Genomic DNA, 27,133 nt, shown 5'->3' on the forward strand with positions numbered 1-27,133 from the left:
GGAGCGTTGCATGTGAATGGGGTTTATTGGCGAAAGAGGGTAGAATGAAACAGGGTAGAATCATGTAGTAAGGATTTTTCCATTCTTATCTTTTCCATTTTTATATTCACTGCGTTCAAAGAGCCCAGATTTAAGAAGGCAGGAAATTACTTTTGAGCAATCCAACATAATATACTGATTTGTATTTGCAATTTAACTGTTTGATTACACTGTGTTTAATTTTGTGTATTTATATGTTTATTTATTCATATATTGCTAAAAATATGAGTGCTTGCAATGCTTCATTTTGCATACATAATTTTATGATTGTAATATATACATATAACAACACATAAATATAATTTTATAATAAAGTTTAATAAATAACTATTATTGTATATTATTCGTTAATAATCGTATATAATGGTATTTAATTCATTAAAATTAGTTCTAATATAATAATTATTATAATTAATAATAATAATTTTACGATAATAAGTAATTATTATAATACTATACTTAATAATCATTACATATATTTTTATCTTTGAACTAAAATATATATACACTGCGCAAAAAAAAGGGGGAGACAATTCTATATCTCCCGTTCTACTGGGCCGATTGACAAAATTCAACTTGCGTTTTTCATGTCTCGAAAGTGCGATTTAAAATATGTACTAGATTTATATATCGCATTGTTCTAATATAGGTATTTTGACACAAAATCGGACTTTTTCTGAAATGAAATGCCAATTTCTTTCCATATTTCGATTCTACGTCTCAAATTATGCCAAACCGCCAAGTTTTGTAAAAATCGCGCGACTAGTTTTTAAAAATTAGCTCTCAAAATTTTGTAATAAATATATGTAAAGAAGAGTGCGCGTTTGTTCGTATGCGTGTAATTCATATAAATTTATAATTTTTATTCTTATCTTGAATATGTTCGTACGCTTGACCTTAAAAACGGAAAAGATATTACTGTCTATTAAACATTTCGAAAAGGGACCCTACAGGGTCCGCATCCAAAAAGTTTATATTAGAATATTGCCACAGTGTAATCTTGCGTAGACGTCACTATCTTAGGTTTACAACATTCTGTTCCTTTCCCGCTATCAATGAAATTCATATTAAACCTATCTCACTGCTTACTTCTGATATATGTTTAGGTTCCGTAATTATTTACGTTAGGAAGGTTTTCATCATTAGGTGTCTGTATAGTTAGCATTATACACTGCAAAAAAAAATTAAGTGTGAATATAAGATGGTTGGTAATTGCAATTTTTAATCAACCCCTGGTTCAGATCAACAGCTGCAAGACGTCTGCTTTCCGCTTCGCATTCTTGTAGGTATTTTGACACAAAATCGGATTTTTTCTGAAATGACACGCCAAATTTTTTCCATATTTCGATTTTATGATTCGAATGATGCCGAAGTGCTATGTTTTGTAAAAACGCACGAGTAGTTTTTAAAAAATTAGCTCTCAAAGTTTTAGCTCCTCAGTGTTAATTGAATTTGATGTATATTTATTAATATCACTTTTTATTAAACTTACTTGATTCCTTTTTCCAGAATTCGAAATTTAGGCTTAATCCAAATAAATTCGCACATTTTTTATGATTTATTTTTTAAATTTGTATTTGTAAATATTTTTTATAAATTTTTCGAAAACGTTTTTGTGTTATAACCTATAAAATTTTTAACATCGTCTTAAGGTAGATGTATTTCTAGGCACACCTGCAAAAAATTAGAGTATTTTATTCAAAATTTTCTAAGATATACACGAATTTACGCATTGGAGCGTTTTGAAATTTGGCATCTGTTTTTTGAGCGATAATAATGCCAAAGGTGGTATACGCACTTTGTTAAAATTATTTGAAAGTATGAACGATCCCTTTTTTCCGCTCGTTACAAGGAAAAGAAAAGGAAAATAGGTTGCTATAAATTAAGAAGTTCGCTGAGTAAATTATTCTTGGCGAAAACTAAAAAAATACGCCAAGATAAATTTTTGAATTTCTGACCAAATTTTACAAAATTTAATATTTAAGCATAATTTGAGTGGTAAAATCGAAATATGAAAAAAAATAGCATGTCATTTCAGAAAGAGTCCGATTTTGGGTCAAGATACCTATGTTAGAATGATGCTATATATAAATCTAATATATATCCTAAGTCTCGCTTTCGAGACATGAAAAAACGCAATTTCAATCTCGTCAATTGGCCCAATAGAACGGAAGATATAGAACTGTCCCATTTTTTTTTTTTTTTTCGTAGTGTACATGAATATACACTGAAGAAAAGAAATTTCCTAATAATTATTTATAATGATTATACGATAAGAAACGATTATTACAGTTACTTCATTAATTATAAAAATTACATTTTAATAAATAATTATTAAATTTTTTGGACTAAAATCTGCATTATTAAACATAATTCAAGTGGCGAGGAGGACAAATTTATTTAAATAAAAAAGAACAAAAATAATTCTTGCATAAAAGATCACAATATTGAAAAATGTCGCGTTACGTGAATAAGTGGAGATTCCGCCCCATGGAGGTAGGAAAGGGAGGAGGGGCCATTCCGCGCTAGAAGTGAAACACTGCTTTGAAGCTTGGGTCACCAGACGGGGTGTTTTTTGTTTACATTCAGAAGCTCGCTTGACAAAATTCTGATAGTATTTCGACACACGACAGTTCCATAGAAATCGAAAAAGGGACACTCTCGCATGAAAGAAACATTCATAGTGTGATGGATAATAGCAATTTGTATAGTTTACTGACATTTACGCAAAAATCACATCTTGGTTATTTTTCGATAACTAACAACAGCGATTTTGATTATGAATTTGTTTTATAAAATTCTAAGCTGTTGCACTACAAAAATATAGATTTTAAGAAAATTGCTAAAAGAGATCTGCCAAAATTTATTTTCTAGAAGATTTGAAAAGTTTGAAACTTGATGGCTAAATGTAAATATAAAATTATGTATGTTAAAATATTTGTAATTAGGCACATAGGTCAGATTAAGTTTTTATTAAATAGAGTAACGCATGCAAGGGCTATCTGCCTAAAAAGAGAGATGCCATCGTGGGGGAATTTTGAAGAAAAACTGACCTTTGAGTGGGTATTAAAAATAATACTTATAATTTTCATTCAAATTATATTCATATATATTTTTTTATGTAAAACTTTCGGGTGTATGCTAAATTAGTGTAAATTACTTTACACGAAAAATATAGTGAATGCACAGAAATTAAAGATTTGCAAATGCCGGAAATGATAAATAGGAAATATGTATGGGTATTTATGCATGTGCTTGCAAAAAGCATGCATCTGCCTTTGACAAAATACTTAAATATTCATTAAATTATTTATAAATGTATTTGAAATGAAGAATTTATTCACTTATAAACAACTGTGAAAGTACTGTGAAGAAATCTAATGATTAAATGTATCTAATTTATAATGATTATAAATGTTATCTAAATATATAATAACCTTAATATTGAATTGTAAACATAAATTGAAATCCTGTTGACAAATACGTTATAAAACTATTTAAGCAAGAATTGTTCATATTGGAAAGCAATCTGTTAAAAGGTATTGTAAAGCAAATGCTATGAGATGCGCACTTAAGAACGTAATAAAGAGTTTGGGAATATGTATTGTTGAAATGAAGGATAAAAAAAAATCTGATAAGTATAATTAAAAGAATTATTTCCCTTACATTTTATAATAACTCGGTTACAAGTTTTAAATAATACTTAAAAAAAAAAAAAAAAAAAAAAAAACTTATTTTATTCCCTTTCAGAAATGTTCAGAGAAAGTCAAGTACTATTTAATACCTATTTAATTATTAGGAATTAGCGAAATATTTATTTAAAGTATTTCGCTAATTCGTAATAATTCTCTAATTTAAAATGAACCAAATAGAGCATTAATTATAAATTGACTTACATTTTTCGATTTAAAAGATGCCTCAGAAGCCAAAAAATCATGTCATATTTAAGAAAGTATTTTAGGAAGAAGCTCTATAAGTAGAAAAGAAATAATGCATAATTTTAATATTAATAATGCGATAAACTTTGATCTTAATTTTTGTACCTTAACCGAATAAAATCGAATTACCTTAATTTTTTTTTCTAATGTAATTAACGAAAACTTATGAAAATATTTCATTGAAATTAAACCATTCTGAGAAAACTGTCCTGTGAAAAGTATAGCATTTAATTCCGTTCGGAATGAAATGTTGTTTAAAAATATGTTGTTTTCACATACTTAGGACTCTGAAGTGTTGTAGAAAAAGAAAATATATACATTTATATGTATATTTGCGACGTAGTTACAAAATATTTACACCCGAACGCGTCAAATCCCATAGAACTCAATGGTAAATGACCCAATGTTTTGGTCACCACGTAGGGATCGCCGGTGCTTCAGAGCAGGGTAGGGAGAAACTTGTTTAGGGCGACTCCTTCTTACTTCCTACCTCCATGTTCCGCCCAGATGGGATAGATAGACCGCCCCCCCCTTTTTTTTTTTTTTTTCCATTACAGAAAGAATATTTCCGCTAAAAATATAGTTCCTTTATTTTTAGGGTTTTTATTTTTAAAAGTAAGCAGTAAAATATACACAGTTCGAGTAAAATTCATGTGTTATGAAAAAATATTTCAACAATTTTGTTTCCAGTAAATCAATGCGAATCTTCGAGTTTATTTCTGCGACAGTAAAATAAAGGCACGAAAGACAACTGATGATAGGATCACCCCATGACATTGGGACTTTTCCTCCTTCGAAAGTGGGCCCACCAGCGGCCGAGCGGTAAAATCGCTGAACACTGGTACTTCGGTCCGAGGTTCGAGTCCCGCGAACGGGCTGGCTGCATGGGCGTTTTCGTGGTTTTCCCCATGTGTAACGTGTACACGAGCCAGTTTCCCTTAGAAAGTCCTCCACGAAAGGCATCCCTCCCCTTAGGCAGATAGCCCTAGTGTGCTTTGCCGTATTCTCAGCACACCAATCCTTCGAAAGTAAATTCTCTCTTTCCAAGGCGATTTCAATTTCCTGTGAGACATTAGTTTAAAAAAATATTTCACTCATCTTCTTTTTTTAGATGATATGTAATTGTCAAAAATTAATAATTTTTTATATTTGTAATACTTAATAACTTTTTAGATAATGTAATAGATGTTTACAATTTCTTTTGCGTGATTTAAAGAGAAATAAAATGTTTCAAGCTTAAATTTGGAAACTTATTATGCAAAATGCTACATTATATCCAAAATGACGTGCGCAAAAGTTAACTAATTTCATTACCATTTACATGACAATAAACCTGACTTCCCTGCGGCTAGTTTGAATAAACATGATTATGCATTATTTTACTATCACTGTCACGATAAATTACTTTAAACTTTCCATTTTCTGTTCCTCTACTAGTGTCTGAATGAAATTTAAGCGAAAAGATTGCAGATAATTTGCATTTACTTAAACGAATTTGATTTATACTCTAAATGCCGCTTGTAAAAAACTGGCTGCGTCACAGCAGTGAAATACGACGCATTTGAAAGAGCTGAAATACGTATGAATGGAAATGTCAGTATACTTATGACAGCGGAAATCGGAAGTTGATTATGGGAACGATTTCCAGGAAGTCTTATTAGAATCTTAAATATAAGCCGATGCTTAACAAATATGGAACCACGTCTCAAACAGCTCGATTTATTTTGGGCAACAGGTAGGAAAAACCCAAGGGTATTACTCGGTAAAGTATTATTCTTAACTTTTTTAAGTAATAATTCTTTGACTATGGATACTAGTTATGATTTCTTGTTGCATTTTAAAACTTAGTTTGCATTTTGCAAGTTGTATCATTGCCGTATGAAAGTATATAATAGATATCATTAGTATATTTTAGGTGTTATGTGAAATCTTTTTCCTCTGCAAGTGAATTTTTAACTTATAAGAAAACTCAACATTGAACTATTTATAACCTCAAATATGTGTAAAAAAGTTATTTATTATTTCTAAAATCCTTTCTATATTACTAAGTTTCTGCGACCAGTAACTGAAATACGGCATCAGTTATCTGTACATAGAAACGACTTTGTATAAAGTACTACAAGGCAGGATCAAAAAGGCTGCACTTAATACGAGTCCTGTTAACGCTTATATTACGTGCAGCAGTCCAGGGTGAGCCTATGATTTGATTATTTGACTATGTAATTAGTAAATATTCTTCACACTTAAAATCGTGTTGCAATGTGTGGTACGAGTACTGATAATCGTAATAAATGAATCAATCTGCTAGAGGTCGTGTATTGATGTGTTCAGCCCCTGAATACTTCAACCCAAATTCAAATCTAGGTTACAGCCTGAGTGCATACAATTTTTTTTTTTTTAAATTTTGCCGATGTTTAATATAAATCTTAGCCATTTCTCTTACATAGTCCATAGTGCAATTAATGTGAAATGTCTTGATAGCTCCCGTAAAGGAGTCACCCTAGTGCATAACAGAGTCATGCTGTCAAGTTCGTGTAATAGAAGTTTAAAGTCCTTGGCCGCTTTTGGCTGTCTCTGTATGGCCTTTCTTAGTTTCAGCTGTTTGAAAAGTGTTGTTGTGTATGTTGTGACTTATCTCACTTGTCTAATAGTAACATCAGAACAAACCCCCGAAATTCATTAATTCATTGTGGCAAGGAATGCAAGATTGCGCCTGTATTGGCAATAGTCTTCAGCATGGAAGTTAGAATAGCCTCCATGGTATTCTAACTTCCATGGTCTTGGAGCACAATACAGGTGAAATAACGACTTTGATAGGTTCCATCCCCAATTTTGATGGAGAGCATCGCGGGAGGGGTCGAGTCCCTCTCCCCCTACCATCACCTCTCGAGAGGACTTTCTGCTTGCCGCATATCTGAAAAGCCCCCATGCCGCACGGACACTATAAATTTACAAACCTCCATGCCATCTCCGGGATTCGAACCCGTGCCTTTCGATACCGCAGTAGGCTTTCCTAGCCACTGTGCTGCCTGGGCGGCTGAATTTAGAGAACGTATGTTCCAAGATCATTTATATAGTAAACAACAGACTTGATGGACGGACGTCTTTTATTCGGTTCATCATTAGCATTGATTGACTATGGAAAATACACTAAGACTGAGACTGCTTAAGGTGGATATTTTCGTGGAATACTTTCTAAGGGAACAGCTTCATTCATATTCATGATACACATGGACGAAAATCACGAAAACAACCATGCAATAGAAAACAGCAGCGAAATCATAATAGACGATTTTTTGTATAAATATACTGACCTATCAAGCCATGATCCGAAACGTTTTGTCATTTCACATACTTCAGCCAATCTATAATTTCAATAAATATTTTTATAAGTTTCAAATAGAAAAAATATTCGAGTTTATATTTTTTCCTTTGATTTTAGTTTTGTAATGCAATTTTTATAATCAATTTTACAACAAAACGTTCATTTATAAACTACATTCACCAAAGATATGATATACCAGAACAATGCCGACGTATATAATAACCTGGGCAGACTTCATAATTGACCCTCTAAATATCTTTTATTACTTATCCAATGAATATATAACGTATTATTATCTTACGCCTGTCTGATATTTTATCTAGGCAAGTGTTTCATTTGCCTTACACTTGGCATGGCTCCATGATGCACCATAGTGAAAAAATAGTAAATTTTTGTTATCTAATCAACCGACGGAAATAAATTCTTTTTTTAATCTTCTTTTTTATTTCAATCTTTCCTTTTACTTTTTTTCTTACACTAAATACTTTGCAGTAAGAATATTAAATTTAAAGAAAATGTTTCTTCTTTTAAGATGGTACAAATGAACATGCATGGCAGTGTTCGCTGGAGTCACTCTTACAGCCAGTTTCACTTAGAATATTCCCTGCTGTTGTTTCAGTATTGTCTTTCTAAAGTGGTTGAATATTAGATGGTTTTATTTCGACACCCGGCAGTCTTCCAAAAGTAATACGATATCCACAGGGATTATTTCGATATAAATGAAGGCTTCCAAAAGAGTCTTTTTTAAATTAGTTTAGATAGATAAATATCCTAAATTTCAAACTAAACTTAAACATTCATTTTTAAGGGTATTGATGTTATATTGATGATGATAATTCCTTTTCATCTCTCGCTGCATAAATGATTCTTTCCTGTTAATATTTGTATGTATTTGAAGTGAGAAGTCGCCGCATTATGCAGTTATTCTGCAGTAAAATATGATGCCCATTTTCCATCTATAACACCAACTCTAGTTCACCTCTGTCAAAAATTTCGCATCGATGCTAATTTAAAAACTAAACTGATTTTGATTGTTTCTGCTTATATAGAAAAATAAATCAAAACGTGATTGGTGAAAATTAGTGGGATACGTAGAGTTTAGAAGGAACCGATGTGATAACTGATAATTTCTTCACATCTTAAATGTTAGTGAAAAAACTGATAAATATTAAACAACTCCTGTAGAAGATCTGAGTGGCACTCGAAGAAAAGTACTAGAGAATTTAAAAAGCTTGATGGACATTCTTTATTTCCTAAATGAGTATGAGAGTGAAAATACTCTCATCCACGTTTAGCAGTATATCGCATAACGAAGCAGAAAAACGGATGTCTCCCATACAAACACTAAAATAAAAGATCGCAATTAAAGTGAAACTTTTGAAAGAGTAATATAAAATTAAATGCTGCAGAGACATATCCATGAAGCGAATAGAAAATAGAAGAAAGGCGAATCGTAAATTTTCACCCATCCGAATTTAAATCCTAAAACGTTCACCTCTGTCAGTTCCTAAACTTCCAGTCTCTAAAGTTCTTTAAATGAAATTAATAATGCGAAAAAAAGGAAGATAAAAACTTTCTTCTCATTAAAATTTTTAAATAAACCAAAGTTTGAAATCTGCGCTTAATGGAAAAAAATTAAGCATGCAGATTTTAAAAATACACATGCATTTTTTAAAAAAAGGATAAATATAGTAAGCGAAATACAAAATCAAATTTTAGAATCTTGAGTTTTATTATCTAAGAATTAACGCGGCAAAAATATATGAGTGGCAGTTCACATTTTTTTTTTTTTTTTGTAGTTCCCAGTAGTCAATTTTAAATAAAATAATAAAAACATTCGAAAGCTTTCAGATTTTATATTACGCCCAAAGCAGCGTCTTTTTAATGTTTTGTGTGCTACCTTTATTTATTAAATATCATGTTCTTCGAACTTAAACCACATAAAATCCAACTCAACAGCAATATCACATAATATTTAAAAACAGCGTATCTTTAGAATTTTCGATAAAAACAATCTCGCGCGCTGGAGATAAAAATATTTTTTATTCCACAATATGTTGCCTTTGCTCGCTTTGAAACCGTTGAGTTTGTTAATTAAAAATTCGTTAAAGTTTTACAAAATGTGAAATAGATAATAAAACAAATTCGAAATTCAAAATTCGGGCTTCCATGTGCCCATGTTCGGGTGGAGGATTATGTTATTCAAAATTTGATGGCTCTAGTTATCGTCGTTTTTTCACAATGCGAGAAACATACATAAATTCTTACAGATTCTTCATTATTTAATTTCTTTAAATATAATACAGGGCGATTATATTGGGTGGCAACAATTTGAAAAGGGATTCAGATTTTCTCAGTAATTCAATGCAAAATGCGGTTTTGAGACTAATAGCCCTTCTGGGCTAACGCCCATTTGAGGTAAAAAGTTATAGAAGATTATTCTAAGAATCAGTATAAATACTTGTAAACTTTAAATACGAAATATTAAATTCTGTTCAGAAAATTAAGAATACAGCATTTAAGGACGCCACTATTCGATACTAGTGATTCCGAGTTACTGAATTGCAACAGAAGTGTTTCTAGTTTATGAACGCTTCTCCGGGCCACCAATAAAGTTTATATTTCCAACAGTTAAACTATTTATTAGTTTATAAATGAGGATTTAAAACACTGGAATGGCGAATAGAGGGCTAAAATTTGAGTTTTCGAAACTCAAATCTTCATGGGGCTTGAAGATTCGTGGAGTTTGAAGATTCAAATCTTCTATCGTTAACTGAATGGATTTTGCGATAATCGCATGAACATATTTTTCAGCCGCACCTTTTGTAACATCTTACAGGTTACAGCTATAAGTTTTTGAATGATTTACATACACGAATCAGGTAAATATATTTCATGCAAAAAACTACATGCAGCAATTATTAAATGAATAAGTTTGAAATTATGTAAATAATCAAAATGGTATGATCATAAAAACTGATATCTAAAGCACGCGTAAAATTAAAAATTATCATGGGAACGCTGCAACTTTTTGTGCCAAAAAATGACAAGACGAAAAATGCATCAAAAGGCCTGTAAATGTATAACTGCAAGTATAAGATGCATATGTTTATGTTTTTAAATTAATTTTAAGATCGTTTTTTAACATTATGTTGTCATAATGAGTAAAAAAGTTATTTTGCTTTGTGAATTTCCTATTCTGCAAGTTAAATTTAACGTTTCAACATATTTTCTTTAAAGCAAAATAATATCATAACAAATAATATCTAATAGAAATATTACGATATAAGGATAATTTTAGCTAAAATAAAAAATAACTATCTCATTTTGAAAATTTAAAAAATTTTTTTCGATTTTAAATAACGTCGAAATGACACTGGAAACAGTCCTATTGAGAAGGCTAATCGTTCAAGTGTTAAGATATTGAGTTCATCTTGGTTAAAGTATTTGCATAAACTGGTATTAAAAGCAAAATGAAGTAAAAAAAAAAAAAAAAAAAAAAAAATCTGAAAGCCTTCACATTTTATATTATGCCCAAACGGGCGTTGTTGTTGTTTTTTCATTTACAGACAGATATACATTTCTAGAGCATTTGGGCTAACACAACATTGTGCTAAAAGTATTTAAAAACATTTAGTTTAGTTATCTTTAGTATTACCGATAGGCAAACTCTCGCGCTGGAGAAAAAAATGTTTTATGTATTGTCACTGCTCGCTTTGAAATTGTTGAGTTTCTTAATTAAAAATTCGTTACAATTTTAAAAAATATATATGAAATAGACAATAAAACAAATTCCAAATCCCAAATTCGAGGTTCTAGGTGCCCATATGGAGGACTATATTATTCAAAATTTTGTACCATTGGTTTTTCACAATGCGAGAAAACATACATGCATTTCATGTATATTCTTTAGTTTCTTTAAATATAATATAGAGTGATAATATTTGGTAGCAATAATTTGAAAAGTGATTTAGCGCTTTGAGTGATTCAACGCAAAATGCCATTTTGAGACTAATAGCCCTTCTGGGCTAACGCCCATTTCGGTTAATAAATAAAAGAACCAGACAAGTCTACTGTGTTAAAGTAACTTCTAAGCTGTACGGAATACAGACTGGTGAAGTAATATATCAGAACATAACAACAGGTGTCAGTTACACATAAAAAGCTGCTGAAGGAAAATATATGCTCTTTCAACTTCAACGGGCTTAGTAATTACATGAAAGTCATGAGGGTCATTTTTAGGAAACATGCGGGTCCAAGGTTGGAAGTATGAAGTGTAAGAATATTTTATTCATATATGATGAACGATTGCATTTGAAAGGATTAGTCAATGTATTCTAAAGTTTGTTTGTGGATATATTCTTATTTTAGTCTTTCATTTTTTATTTACAGATGAATATGATACTTCTACGAGTTTTCGAATTATTTATAATGCTTGGGCTGCTATCATCTTCACTGTAAGTCCCATTCAGTTTCTCAAACTCGGTAAACTATTTTATTTAAAAAAATTAAAAAGTTAGTTCTCTGTTTAATGTGCTTTATCTGATTTTGTTTCCTCTTTTAGTCTGGCAAATGTAGTTTAAATGAAATAGAAATAAACATAAGTTAATATGAAAGAAAAAATATATTCAAATTTTAGATTAATATACTGAAATAAAATTTGATGCATAATATTATTGATAAATTTTTTCAAATTTTTTAACCATTTTCAGTCTACAGTTAATATTTCACGTAGGAAATTTAATCTCGACGAAATTTGAAATAACATTAGCTCTTACAGAAAAGCTAACATACATATTAAATGGCAGAAAAAGTATACAGTTGTAGAAAAATATTCTGTTGAAAAGAAAGTAAGTTATCGATTTCATTGCAGTACAGCAGTTCATTAAAATAATGAATTAGTCAGTTTATTGCATAAAATTATCTAGCACTTGATACTACCTACACACTTTTTCAGTTTTATTACTACAGTGATTAGGTATTTTAAATTGAAAGTAAAACTTGAAACTTAATTTTAACTTAAATCTAATTTTCGATAGTATTAGTTGACTAAGAACGTTGTTCTTAAAAATACTGAGGGCGTTTTCGTGGTTTTCCCCATGTGTAACGTGTATACGAGTCAGTTTCCCTTAGAAAGTCCACCACGAAGGCTTCCCTCCCCGTAGGCAGATAGCCCTCGAGGCTTTGCCATAATCACGCACACATACACTTAGAAATACTGTTTTCAATGTTTAGCGCACAGAAAGAATATTGGGAAAACTCTCGACAGTTTATTTTTACTTTAATCTAGTTTTTCAACGAAATTTGAGTTTCAGCGATATATTGTTTATTTTGCTCAGAGTAAGAAATTTATTTTATTGCAAGATAAAACTTTGTAACATTAGTCTAAAAGTTTTTATCATGCAACAAATGTAGAAACGCAGCTGATTAATTCACATATTTCCTACAAATAATTTTTTTTTTTCTTTTTCAAACTTTATTTTGAGAATGTAAATTTATGAACAAATTTGTTATTATTCACCTAAAAATACTACTTTTCATTTTTTCTACGTATAGATTTTGAAGTATTCTTAAGCAATTTAATGTTGTTAAGCATCTACATTTTTATTTGAAAACTGATAAATGTAAATGATTGTTATTAATATTTTGTAGTAAATCTTTCGTTATATTCAATATATTAACGAATTTGACATAATCAGCTAAATTAATTGATTAGCCTAGTTATGGAAGACAATTTTAACTCATTACATTTGTTTACTTGATAAACTTTATATTTAGTTACTTAATTCAATAATTTGTAGTCTTAAATTTATAACAACATTTATTAGGAAATAGTAATCTTTATAAAATAATTCAAAAGAAACTCTTATTCTCATTCCTGGTTTGTATCTATAGAGAAATGAAAACATTTTGTGATGTCAGTTTTTAAGTTCAAATTTGCTAAGTATTAAAATTTTTAGAAATAATTGTCTGTAATGTTTTTGCAAGGCAGCCATTACCAGACCGATATTCATTTGAAGAAAGGAAAACAACTATTGTAAGGATCCTAAGTTTTACTAACGTTTATTTTATTTTAAATCTTTACTATCACTTCTTATTTTCTACTTCCGGTCAGAATTAAAAGCTTTAACTTATTTATGCAAATTTGTCTTGCTAACGCCAAGTACTTAAGTTGTGGTTTTTTGCCAAGCAAGAGAGAGGAAGGAGTTATTGGAAGCAAGCCGCTTGCCATAGTAGTTTTACGAGTTTTCACTCGGTTGCTGGTTGCCCTCAAGGCCAGAGGTTTAGTCCTCTTGATAATTTCAAACGTATCGTAGTTTTAGCAGCTCAGCGTTCTACATACGGACTTTGTTAAATAACGGCCAATCTTAATGCTAGGCACTTGTATACTAATTCAAAGTTAGTTTTAGTTAGAGTTTTAGTTAGTAGTTTTATATTCTTACGTTCAGACCACAAGTGGTTGGTCTCTGTATTCCGAAGTTCCGGAAAGATCTGTAAAGATAGAAAAATAAAGGGTTTCGTATACCCTTCCTATGTGTATTGTCTACTTCACAATTTATTGAACATAGCTTGAGTAAGTTCCCTGTTCCGAGTCAGGACAGTTCATGTTTCCAAAGCAAGTCAAGAGGAACACAAGTCCTGATATTGTGAGCATTAGATTTAAGATATCAGTGAATATATCAAACAAAGAAATGATTATCAGCTGCTTTCTAGACTACCAAAATTTAGCTTTCTGAGATTTTTAGCTTTCTGAGCAAAGACTCTTTCATTAATATCAAAAGAATTCAAGTCGCCCAGACGGTATAGTTGTTAGGTGGTGTGGTGTATTTAATTATGGCAAAGCACACTAGGGCTATCTGCCTAAGGGGAGGAATACCTTCGTGGAGGACTTTATAATGGAAACTGGCTCGTATACACGTTACACATGGGGAAAACCACGAAAACACCTATGCAGCCAGCCCGTTCGCGGGATTCGAACCTCTGGTATAGTTGTTAGAGGAGCTTACTACGGTACCGAAGGGCCCGGGTTCGAGTCCAGGAGAAGACATGGATGCTTTTAAATGTATAGTGCTGGTGCGGCATGACAGCACCCTAAATATGCGGCAAGCCGAAAGTCCTCTTGTGTGGATTGGTGGGAGTGCAGAGGGGTGGGAAACCCCCGGATCCCCCCGGGGTGCCCCCTCTCAAAACTAGGCGTAAAAAATAGAAGTCCAACCTCTCTTTGGAGTAGGCTGTGGCAACCATTATTCCATATAATATGAACATGACAACAACAACAAACGAAATTCGAAGGCAGGAAATGACTGGTTTCGTATTAGTTATTGCACGGAAAGGCGACAAGTATTTACAATACAGTAATATTGTACAATCCTTACGCAGAATTCATGGAACAAGGTACGTGATATTATGCTTAACCTCTTTGTCGTCTGCAACGCGTCTAGCGCGTTCAAGTGAAACTTCCACGGGGCGGCCGTAATGCGCTTCGAGCGTTCTTCTACATTTTAAAATTTTTAAATGTTTAAAACGCTTTCTAAATGTTTACTTCCTTGAGTTTTTATTTTTGTTTGTTATAATACCTCGTAGAGGGCATCACTAATCAGGCATTCTATTTCTAATTGAATTTTCCCGCGTTTTATGAATATTCGCGACATTTTACATAAGATACAAGACAGTGAGCGATGGCTTCAACGTCTACTCAGCAGAAAAAGAGAAAAAATGAGGTTATGAATTGGAAAGACAAGAAGGATATACGTTTGAAGACTACAGTCATCGTGTTCCAACATCAATCATCGAGTCCATAATAACTCAATGACTGATGTTGGAACACGGAAAAGGACTGTAAAAAGAACAATAATTGTAAAAGATTACAACAACAAAATGGGAGGGGTGGACTGCCTGGATCAGATGTTATCAAATTATCCTGCTGTTAGAAATAAGCAGAGATATTATTATTTTTCCATTATGCTTTATTTCCTTATAATTTTACTTAATGTTCATTGTCATTCATCCACTACGAAAGGTCATGCATGGAAAGTTATGATGTACAGAGAAATCATCATTACACGCTCCGAAAACAGACGGCCGCTGAAGGGAAATTTTGCGGACAAGAAAGGACGGCGAAAGGGTTAATCGAATGCGTTCGTGGTAACGAATACCAAGGGATAGCGGACTAACGAATACGGTTGGATATATGTCTTTGAACAGATGGGTATCTGCATTTAGGTAACTAGGTACATGCTTTCATTAAATAAGCCATTCAAATTTACACAGCTGTTGTTTGAGGATAAAAATCTGATGACAGACAGCTGTTTTTTATGATTCTGGTGTTAAGAATTACAGTGTGTCATTATGACTTCAGCAACTATTCTTGGGCTCGGCATCGCAATGACTTTGCTATAACTTAGACACTACTGCATTGCGAAACAGTCACAAGGGAAGTGCTGAATGAATGTCTCCAGAAAGTATATAACAGACTAGTGCAGCTAATTAATTGAGTCCAATGCGCCTGCAAAATTGAGTGTTTAGGGAAAGTATGAAAAGTCAATCAATGCCTTAGGGTTGATCAGCACCTCGAGGCTTCCTCTTATTCATTCAGTCTGGTTTTCCCAGGCTTTCGCATTTTTGGACATTTGATCCAGTTGTTAAACAGCTAACTAGAGTGATTCCTGCTATTAGAAACATCTTTCAATCATCATAAGGCATGTTTCTATCACTGCAGTATTTATGAGCTAAAATCTAGTTGGACACAGTAAACTTTCGCAGAGAGTAGATAGGAATAATTATTAGGAATTTATAAAATGTTGTTCAAGTGCGTTGCTTAGAAAGCCATTACTCACTTTAGCAAATAACATCCTGAAGCTGGTAACTCTGAAGTTTAAACAAAAGTGTTTTTCTCCAAGGAAGAAACTTCAAGAGGCATAAGAAAAGAAGACTATTTACTCCTTATGGAGCACCGATGAAAGACGTTTCGAAGTATCCAAAAGCAGTCTTAGAATCAGTAAAAAATGCGAACCACATCCACTTGACAGTCTGGGAATTACCGAACACAGTTTAAAACATGTAGCAGAAGCAAATTTCAGGTTCAGTAAAATGCAAACAAATCTGTCAGGAGAAGAAATAACATATTGAATGTGAAAGGTATTACATGCGTACAAGTATTCGAAACTATGTCTACGAAACGTTGTCAATGTGCTAAGTGACAAAGTTTTGTAAACGTAATAAATATGCAGAAAAAGGCATAATAAGCCTATCTTAGAAGTATAATAAGTCAATTTCCTTAAATGGGAAACCTCTAAGAGAATTTAATCCTGGACCTTACATAAAACATTCTTGAGAATTGATTGTTTTGCTTTAAACCTCGAAAAGACCGCCTGAGGCAAAAGAAGAAGAAAATAATATGTGGCAGGTATAAATTGTGCCACATAATAAAATTTACTTGTTGCCTTTATGCAATTTCTATGCTATTCTATGATTTAAAAACTTTTTAATGTTAAAGTTATTTATCTATTTATTAATTTTCATACATAATCACTTACATTTACTGTTTTTTGTACAACGTAAAATATTTAGAGTGATATTTTAATTTTATAAAAAAAAGTACAAGTCGTTTGTTAAAATTTTCAAAGCTCACCATTGGTATGTGTGTCACCATTAATATGTATCTGACCATCAGCAGCTTGCAATGTTTTCTGCCACCTTTGATATGTATTTTCTATTTATTTCAACGAATAAATTTAAATATTTCAGAAAATAGCTATTAGTAAGCACTAAAACTAACAATGATTAATTTGCATCCGTTTCTCTCAAGAAGAAAAGTATTACATCAGTTTGAAGGATTGGTATCTGTAGTGTTAAATGCTGCTGCGCTCGATGAGCAGCTATTGTAGTTGCAATGTATTCATCACTTTCCTCAAATGTAACTGTTCTAAAACCTTTCTGAATTATATAGTGATTAAAATTGGCAGGTTGTATCTTTTGAACAAGGTACTTTTTATCTTAGTTCTTCTGATTCTCATTATGCTTTAGGATGAGCTATTTCGCTTTTCAGCTTAAATAAGCTTAATAATTTTCAGCTTAAATAACCACCTAAAAATAAATAATTAATACTAAAAATTATTGAAACAGTTATAACAAGTACCCCACGGTGGGTGGGGTAAAAATGCCACGATGCTGATTGTTTCTGACTTTTTCTTTAGGCAAATAATCATTTCCTTCCAAACGGTAATATTCAATAGCTGAAGTATGGTTAAAAATTATTTATTTACATTAACACCTGAATAAAATTTGAAAAAAAAATCTAAAATATTTCAGATTTTATATTACGCCCAAACGGGCATTATTATTATTATTATTATTTGCGTTTACAGATACATACACGTTTCGAGAGCATTTGGGCTAACGCCACGTCGGGTTAAATTGTATTTTAAAATAGCATATCTTTATATTTCCGATAGATAGTCTCGCGCTCTGTAGATAAAAATGCTTTATTCCCTCCTATGTTGCCACTTCTCGCTTTGAAATTGTTGAGTTTCTTAATAAAAATTCATTAAAATTTTTTAAAAATATATGAAATAGACAATTAAGCAAATTCGAAATCCCAAATTCGAGGTTCCAGGTGCCCATGATGGAGAACTATATTATTCAGAATTTGATAACTCTAGGTACCGTTGTTTTTTCACAATGCGAGAAACATACATACATTTATGTAGATTCTTCATTATTTACTTTCTTTAAATATAATACAGACCGATAATATTTGATGGCAACAATTTGAAAATGATTATGATATTTAAATTGATTCGACGCAAAATACCGTTTCGAGACTAACAGCCCTTCTGAGCTAACGCTCATTTGGGCTAAAATATAATTTTGTCTTTTATTATCTTTATATTTTTTTAAAGAAAAATATACCGTATTTGGTTGTTTGTTTTTTAGTGTAACTCATTATATTTATTCTCTTATAAAATAGTCCTTTTTCCTTTTTACATTTTCAAATAAATTGCAAAATGTGTTAAGATTCATACCATAATTTTCAATGAATTGTTGTTGTTTGAAATTTAGGTGGTTGATTGACTCGAATTAAAAAATAAAAGTAATTAAATTTGGTAATCGGTTTTTGATCTGAAATGCAGTTATATGTTCCAGTTAACGGTTAATATCAAGCTTAGTAAATTTTCATTTAGAAATTATGGAATCGTTCACAACAAATTAACAACTTATTTACCTTCATTCTTATGCTGTATTTCCCATTTTGCATTGTGCTGTATCAAATAACAGGATTAATTCATATTTCTACCTGCAGAGCTAATGACGATGATTTTGAAGATGATGAGCGAGAAGTGTTATGCAGCGATATAATATGCGATGATTACGAATGCCCGGAGACAGACGATTGCGATTATGGACTGGCTCCGGATGTTTGCGGATGTTGTTACACCTGTGCTAAAGTAAGTAAAGATTAAACTTTAATTTCAGTTTTAAATTTAATGTAAAATAAATACAAAAGTAATGTTCTCCAGATTTTAGTTTTCTGCTTATTTTCTCAGTTTGTAAGATTTATATTTGCTTTTCTACTATTTGCTGATGAAAACGTATCAGTTTCTAATCTATTGGTATAGAATAAGGATTTCCATTATTGATTCACGTTATTATTAAGCTAATACATTCAAAATATTTTTCCTTCAGATTTGTGAAGTTATTCATGTTAATGCAATGGTTAAACATTTTATTTATTTAGAATTATTCATGAGAGCATTTTATCGTTAAGCTTAACAGCACGTAAAGCTTTATTCCCACTTGTATTCCACAATTATTTTCAATCACTCCTGTAAGCTTAAGATCGATAAACATTCTATCAGTTTCAAAATTAATTTGATTGTGTATGTACACGTTCTCTATATACAGACTTTTGTCCACTTGATTATCTAGTGAATAAAACATAATAACGTGTTTGTGTATCATTCCATAGTGTGATACACTGAATAGCTGAGTATGCTTAAGTGGCATGTCTTTAATAACTTTTCAATATGGAAAAAATTTGAAATTTGGCAAAATTTTAAAATATTCGAATGGATTGAATCATGTTTTATTACCTGTTATTTATACTATTTTTGAATAACTTACAGCGAGAAATATACTGTAACTTATAACAGAAAGTGTACTTAGATGTTTAGTTCTGATCGCTATAAATTGCGACAGCATATTACAGACCATTTAAATTTAAAAAAAAAAAAAAAAAAAAAAAAAGGCCACTTACAAAAGTTACAAAATAATAAAGAAATTAAGCATACAAAATGTAATAATACAAATATACCTTATAAGGTATTTCTTCTGCCTTCTAGCGTGCCTTCGTGGTGTGGTGGTCTGGACATTCGGCCGGTATTTCAGAGGTACGTGGTTCGATTCCCAGCGAAGGCGTCCGAACTAAAAAGGGTGTTGGATGATGATCCTCCGCACCTAGGATTTGGCGATTGGGTTTCCTAAAACCCCAAGGGGGATTATATAAGGTATTTCTCCCGCCTTCTTACTGCGCCTTCGTGGAATGGAAGTCTGCACACAAGGCCGGTATTCTAGAGGTTCGTGGTTCGATTCCCGGCGAAGGCGTTTACTAATTTGTCATCTTGCCTGTTTCCAAAAAATTTCTAATGTCTCTACAACCTATAAAATAGACTACAAAACAAATACAAAGTAACAAAACTTTTAAAAAAAATATCCAGTAAAATACAAATAAATATCAATAAATAGAAGTGAATATTTACGTAACTTACAGCGAGGTAAATCGTAATTCCTGTAATGAACCAGTTGCCCAGTTCCTTTTCTTCCTCAGTGATACTCTCGCAGGTGCGCAACTTAAAGATGATTTCACAACACCCGTAAGATAATTATTTCCAAACCATAAGCAATCTACATCTATATCAATTTTAAGGTTACATCTTCTTTCTCTCTTTCCATCTTTTTTAAGGGGGGGAAGCATCAAATAAGATGCAAAGTGAATAGATTGTTTTTATCTCATGTGGCCTACCAGCAGCTAAGGAAAGCACTCAGAAGTTACGTGCAGAACGTAAGAAAGAAAGAAAAGTATATAAGAAAGAATGCCTTTGCTAAAGATTTTATAACGAAAATTTAACTCTTATTAAACTCGATCCCTATACATGGAAAAAACCCCAAACGGCCAAACATTCAGACTGTTAAAACGGGAAACGACGACGAGCTATGAGTGCTCTACCTCTGGCGGACTTCTAATTCAAGCACTGGGGTTTCAAAAACTTCACGAGACCTTCCTGTGTTGCAAATTCGAAAATTCGTCATATTTAGTTGAATTTCTCTTAATTTAGAAAAAATCTTTCACAAAGGCATCCCTTCTTGGACAGATAGTTCTGACATGATTCTCCATAATTAAGTACTCAGTCCACAATCCGAGTCCACAATTCTTTCTAAAAAGTACCGTGTTCAAAATGTTGGCGAAACATGTTAATAACGCAGTTCGGTTCGAAATATAAAGAAGTGTTGCCTAGTTACCATAAGAGTACCATTCACCAGAGTGCATATAGTTGCTTCAGTACTTCTGATATTCTTAGAAGTGTTACGAGACATCTGTCACATATTGGACATTTCTTCGTTTTTGATAGCTTAAATTTGCTAGAAAATTGACCCCAGAAAATCTTGTCGGTAAGTGAGAATAGAGAGATCAATTGATGAGAAAGCTGGCAAATAATATGATTATGGCACGACAGGAATTTATTTCGGGTCAAAATGGGAGATCGCGGCGTAAGCTCAAGACATATTTGAACTCTGGATTATACATTTTATCTGTAGAGAGTTTCCCTTAATTTCTGCTAACAGTCAGCTTCAAATATTGCAAATATAATGAACGCAATTTGACTTCCGCTAACGTTTTGAACAGTGGTTTTCGCTTTTATTTAATAGTATTATTTTTTGCTGCATTACACGATTAGATCTTGTGCAAATATCACACACACATGCAAAACATTATTAAATTTTAGAAAAAAAAAAATCTTAAAAGTTTCGCATTTTAACGGTTGTTCAAAAGGGTTCGTTAAGGTTTTGTACTCTTTCGCTGAGCTCGCAGTGTTCCAGTCTGCTGTGTAGCATTCACTCCTGCTTAAACTTTTTTTTTTTTTTTTTTTAAGCCAAAGTGGTTATTTGCCCAGAAGGGCTATTAATTTCTTTTTGCTATTTTGTGTCGGCTCGCTATAAATGCGGGTTCACTTTTCAAATTGTTGCCACCAAATATTAAAGCCCTGCATTATATTTAAAGAAATTAAATAATCAAGAATCTGCATGAAGGTATGTATGTTTCTTGCACTGTGAAAAAACAGCGGTACCTAGAGACATCAAATTTTGAATAATGTAGTCCTCAATTCGAATATGGGCATCTGGAAGCCCAAATTTGGAAAATTTTATTATCTATTTCAAATTTTACCAAAAATTAAGGAATGTTTGATTAACAAACTCAACGATTTCGAGCAATGGCAACACTGTACGGGGAAAAATTATCTCCAGCACGAGAGACTGTGTATCGGAAATTTTAAAGAAATCTGTTTAAAATCGAGAGACAGGTGTATAGGAAATTCTCTTTTAAATATTTTGTGATATTGCTGTTGAATCGAATTTTATGGTTGAAGTGCGAAGAATATGATATTTAATAAGTAAAGTTAACACACAAAACGGTAAAAAACGCCCCTTTGGGCGTAATGTAAAATATGAAAGCTTTCACACTTTTTTTAGCTTTGTTATTACTCATCGTTTTCTTAGTACTTATGCCATATACAATTCAAAAACAAAATTCCAAAATTTTAAAAGTAGTAAAGCAGCATATGTTTACAATTCCCGATGCAGTGTTAGGTGTTGGAGTAATATTTTTTCTATTTTTTGAATCTGTTTAGTTCTTCATATCAATGTTCAATTTCCTGCGTTTTTTCGTCCTTTTATTATTATCGTTTTGAGAACTAACTTTATTTATTAAATATCACGTTCTTCGCACTTACGCCACATAAAATGAAGTTCAATAACAAAATTCAAAAATATTTAAAAACAGGATATCTTTAGAATTTCCGATATACAGTCTCGTGCGCAGGAGATAAAAAGTCTTTTATTCCGTTCAGTGTCGCCACTGCTGGCTTTGAAATCGTTGAATTTGTTAGTCAGAAACTCATTAAATGTTACAGAATATGAAACAGATAATTAAAAAAATTCGAAATTCAAAATTCGGGCTTCGAGGGGCACATGCTCGGGTGGGGGCTGCATTATTCAAAATTTGATGGCTCTAGTACACGTAGTTTCTCAGAATGTGAAGAAATACATATATGCAGATTCTCCATAATTCAGCTTCCTTAAAAATAACAAAGGGTTATAATATTTGATGGTAAAACTTTGAAAAGTGACGCACCTTTTATAGTGAACCGACGCAAAATCCCCTTTCGAGTCTAATAACTACTTTTGGGCTAAGAAAATTATAATGACTGTCTTTTAAATTTCCCCCATTAGATGTTGGCATCAAATTATCCTATAACTAATGTTTTTTGAAACAGGTTCTGTAGAAATAAACAAATCGATAGGCTACTAATTTAATAAACTGCATACGACTTATTGCAGGAAATAAAGTCTTGAAGGTCTTGTTTCTTTCGTGCCTCATGAGAATTGTGTTCTTTTCTATCAATGAAATTTTGCAAGCTTCGAATCAGCAGTCTCGTTTCATGCCCAGTCACTAAACGGTTTAAAAAAGAAGAGAATATGTTTTCACCTGAAAAAAAGCAGGGTCGATGCTTGCTGACATGTTCTTTTCGGTTAGGGTCAATAATTTTATGTGGGACCCATGTGGTTTCCAAATGTGTTCCAATGTTCCCACGTGGTTCCAACTAGATGTGATTCCAAATTCCTTCAAATGGCGATGGACAGCCGATGATGATGAAGCCTTCTGACAACTCTTCAGCAATATCATATGAATTTCTTTCAAATGCAGCTTTCAACACAACATTATAAAAAAATACAGAACGCCCACAGCGACTGAAATCTTTCAAGATATGGTCACATTGTCAAAATTTAGAGAATCATCCTTTGCACTTGCAAATATTCAAAGCACTTTTATCACACACTTCCTCTACCTCTCATTTTAGGAGTTTTTATAAATTCGCGACAAACACTTATTTAAATGTGTTAGAATATATTTTAAGCAGTCCTGTTTGAAAAACGCTGTTAATTAGGCGATGACCTGATATCGATTTGTCCTTTTCCTAGATATAATTTTTCACAGAACAAAATAATTTTGTTTGAATAGATTAATTTCTGTGTATTATGAAAAATAATTTGTTTTTATGTCACTTTTTATGTGCAATATTTTGTTTAATATGAGGCATTTTATCATAAATCAATAAATAATTTTAAGAGAAATTTTAAAATGATGACTAAGAAAATATTCGGCTTTAATTTTAGGATAATTTTAATATTACTTTAATTCTATTCTCTAGGGACCGGGCGATAGCTGTGGTGGAATGTACGATTTAGCAGGACGGTGCACTAAAGGTTATTATTGCCAACCGCATCCGAAATATCCACAACTTCCGGGAATATGTGTTAACGTATTTTGAAGATCAATGTAAGGCTAATGATATCTGGAATCCTACGGGGCTAGAGTTGTACCACATTCGTTGTGTTCAACACATAAGTTCCGAAAAGATGCTCTAGCTATGAAACTTTTTAATCTTTTGGGAAACTGTTTCCGTTTTTATCGAGTAGAAGTCTGGCTAGACTTCAAGAAAAGTTGAAGATCGCCATTTTTTAACTGGTCAGGTTCAACTGCCACATTGCAAAATCCTGAAAAGCATCCATAATCTACAGACCCTTGCTTAAATATTAGCAGGACTATAACGCAGCATCAAAAGAGTTTTCTATAACATCTATTAAACGTATTCAGCTTTACTCAGTAATAAACTTCAAACACTATAAAGAGCGTTTTGTTGCGATCTGCAAACTCTTTTTCAGCTATTGTTAATATCTCGCTGCAAGTAACAGTATTTCTGTAACGTTCTACGAGAAGTTATTCACTTATCACCAATATCACATCGCATTAAATCTGAAAAGTATTTCATGCAGAATCTGAAGAATGTCTTACACCATTTGAAAATTTCTGCTTCAGTTATCGCCAATACGAGGCTACAAGTATAAATAATTCGCTTTGGCTTTATACAAATTATAACTGAACTACCACCTGCACCACGCTCAAGATCTAAAGATATTCTGTTATATTCCACCAGTACTAAATTAGAAAATTTTAAAAGTATTCTGATGCATTCTAGAAGTCTTTTTTTCACATGCTTCCATTAGTTTCACTATGAAGATCTGAAAAGTGAGAAAGTATTCTCCAACATTCAACAACAGGAATATACGTTTCTGTCAAATTTTATGAGCTATATGTGAAAATATTTTGCTAATTCAATTAAATATAGAAATATGTATAAAATTAATTCATGAAATATAAGCATTTGAAAACTGATTTTGTGTTTTATTTCATTGTAAGGACACGATTTTGTTATAGTCGATATATGTAATATATGATATACTTACAAAAAAAGCATAAAAGATTTACATTTACATAAAAAAGTTTAATTAAAATTTCTAATGCGAAGAATGTAACTGTTTTTACTTGCGAGAATATTTCATTATACTGGAGTTTGAAATTAGTACTTCCTGCCATTAAAATTGTTTGCAAATGGTCATCTTTAATAAATGATCTGAATTGCGATTTTACATACATCATTTTCGAAAATATCTTTATGCACTGTAAGTACTCTCAAATACGAATATCCAACCCCGCGCATATGATTTGAATTGAGCGTATTTATCTTATGAAAGATATATATAAAATTTAATTATACCTTTTTCTTTAAACATCATATTTAACGTACCATCGTTTTGAAAATCAATCACTTCCAGTTGAAGATCTGGTGGAAGCTGCTCTATTATACAGTCAAATGGATTTTGAAACATGGTAATGTCTTTTGCACTTGCATCAATATCACAAAACGCTGTTGTAATTGTAGTATGAGTTCAGGAAATGTGTCATGTGCGAATGTTTTTGGGAATGGGGATTTCGTTAATTTTCGAAATTTTTTAAAGCATGACAAATGGTCAAATTTGTTTAATGTTATGTGCATTTCAAACAATGCAAATTTTGGGCGATATGCTTTTACGATAGAACATATTTCACACATGAGTACTGTTTTCCTCTAATTTTAAATTGAATTCGTTGAGATATCCCATTACATCTGTGGCAAATGCTAATTTCTGTAGCCATTCGCTGTTCTGTAATAAAGGGTGAGGGCACTTTTTCTCATTTACAAAAATGTGTATGACTTCTCTCAGTTCGAAAGGTAGACATCGAACAGCTGTATGATAAGGCAAGTCAGGATATTCAGCTTCGATGTCTAATAGAAATTCACGAAATTGGAGATGCTTAAGTCCACGAGAGCGAATAAAGTTTACTACTGATACAAGTGGTTATGAAACACGTGAGAGTTTGGGATTTTTCCGATAAAGAACTTGCTGGTGAATAATACAATGAAATTACCAGATGTTTACTTTCCCCATACCACTCCAATGAACCAGAGGTTTACTTTCTCCGTACCACACAGATATTTTCCACCATAAGTTGTGATACATATGAACTGATTCCATTACAAATTGTATTGGACTAGCGTTTACTCGACTTTCTTCCAAGATTTCAGCACCTGTAATTGTTCCACGCAGAATATTCATAGAAACTAATTCTTCAATAACCTCAAATTCAGCATTAACCCCTCAAATAAACACCAACAATTGGACAATATAAGTATCTGTCGACTCATCAAGAATCAGAGAAAACCATTTGAAATTTTTTGTCTTGTTTTTAATTTTCTCTTGACGTATCCTCACTTTCCACGTAATCGTCAACCAGCTGAGCTCTATGTGGACCAGCGTTGTCGTCTATTAGCGTAAACCTTTACTAACTGCGCCCCTAAAAAGTCAACCATAAAACTCTGAGATCTCCTCGCTATACTTATAGCAATCAGGAAAACTTTGTTACATGTAGGCATGTGCGGCCGTCCAACATCATGAATGGCCGTCCAACACTATTACACCTCCACCACCGTAATCATCCTTTTCCCTGATGAGGATGGGATGGTATCCTATTCCAGGCACTCTCTGTAAAAAGCAAGTGCCCCACTCAAGTCTTGTCCAAGGCCTATGTTGTCACTATGCGAAAAATACCATCTTATTTTTCAGTCAGTGGTACACAAACAGAGGATCTTCAAGCTTTCGGGCAACTGTAGATCGTGAAACTGGAGCTTCTGTGACAGGATATAACTCACGTAAGAGCTTTGAAGCTGTAACAGTCCTGCGTCGCTGTGCTGAAGATGCCAAATAACGATCCTCATTCGTCGTTAAGGATCTTGGTCGATCTTGTCCAGGTTTTCTTAATATGGATCCAGCGTCCCGAAGCTGTTTCCGCAAATTACAGACGACACAGAGCGTTACATTGAGCTCCGTAGTCACGTGCTCTTGTTATTGCCCTGCCTCCAGTCTACCTACAATTCTCCATCTCATTCCATGCGTTCATTCTCATCCCTATGTTGGTTATTCATTTTAGTTGAAACCTTATGAAGTTTATTAAACTCTTGCAAGAAACATGGCTAATGTCGTGAAGGAGTACGGGCATACAAATAGCGGGAACCACCCCGTGCATTTATATCCCCTCCACAATAACAGTTCCGCAGACACTTACGTGTATGCTTATATTTTCAACTTCAAATACTTGCATAATTTTTGGCGGAAT

General features: G+C 32.4%; 1 protein-coding gene across 4 annotated transcripts; it reads left to right on the forward strand.

Moving 5' to 3' along the window:
* Positions 1-24,814, forward strand: LOC118203584 (cysteine-rich motor neuron 1 protein-like). Of its 4 annotated transcripts, none has more exons than XM_035375883.2 (4): positions 1-67; positions 11,695-11,759; positions 18,605-18,749; positions 23,790-24,814. In XM_035375883.2, exons 2-4 carry the CDS (start codon positions 11,695-11,697, stop codon positions 23,907-23,909), a joined length of 330 nt encoding a protein of 109 aa, XP_035231774.1. In that variant the 5' UTR covers positions 1-67; the 3' UTR covers positions 23,910-24,814. The 4 variants fall into 4 exon arrangements, with proteins under 4 accessions (XP_035231774.1, XP_035231762.1, XP_035231768.1 ...); XM_035375871.2 differs by lacking the exon at positions 1-67 and adding an exon at positions 5,646-5,739; XM_035375877.2 differs by lacking the exon at positions 1-67 and adding an exon at positions 5,646-5,712.
* The last annotated feature ends 2,319 nt before the right edge of the window (positions 24,815-27,133 follow it).

Source organism: Stegodyphus dumicola, chromosome 1 (assembly GCF_044657685.1).
Source record: "Stegodyphus dumicola isolate Sdum_Otavi_A_Nest chromosome 1, ASM4465768v1".
Taxonomy (NCBI): Eukaryota; Metazoa; Arthropoda; class Arachnida; order Araneae; family Eresidae; genus Stegodyphus; species Stegodyphus dumicola.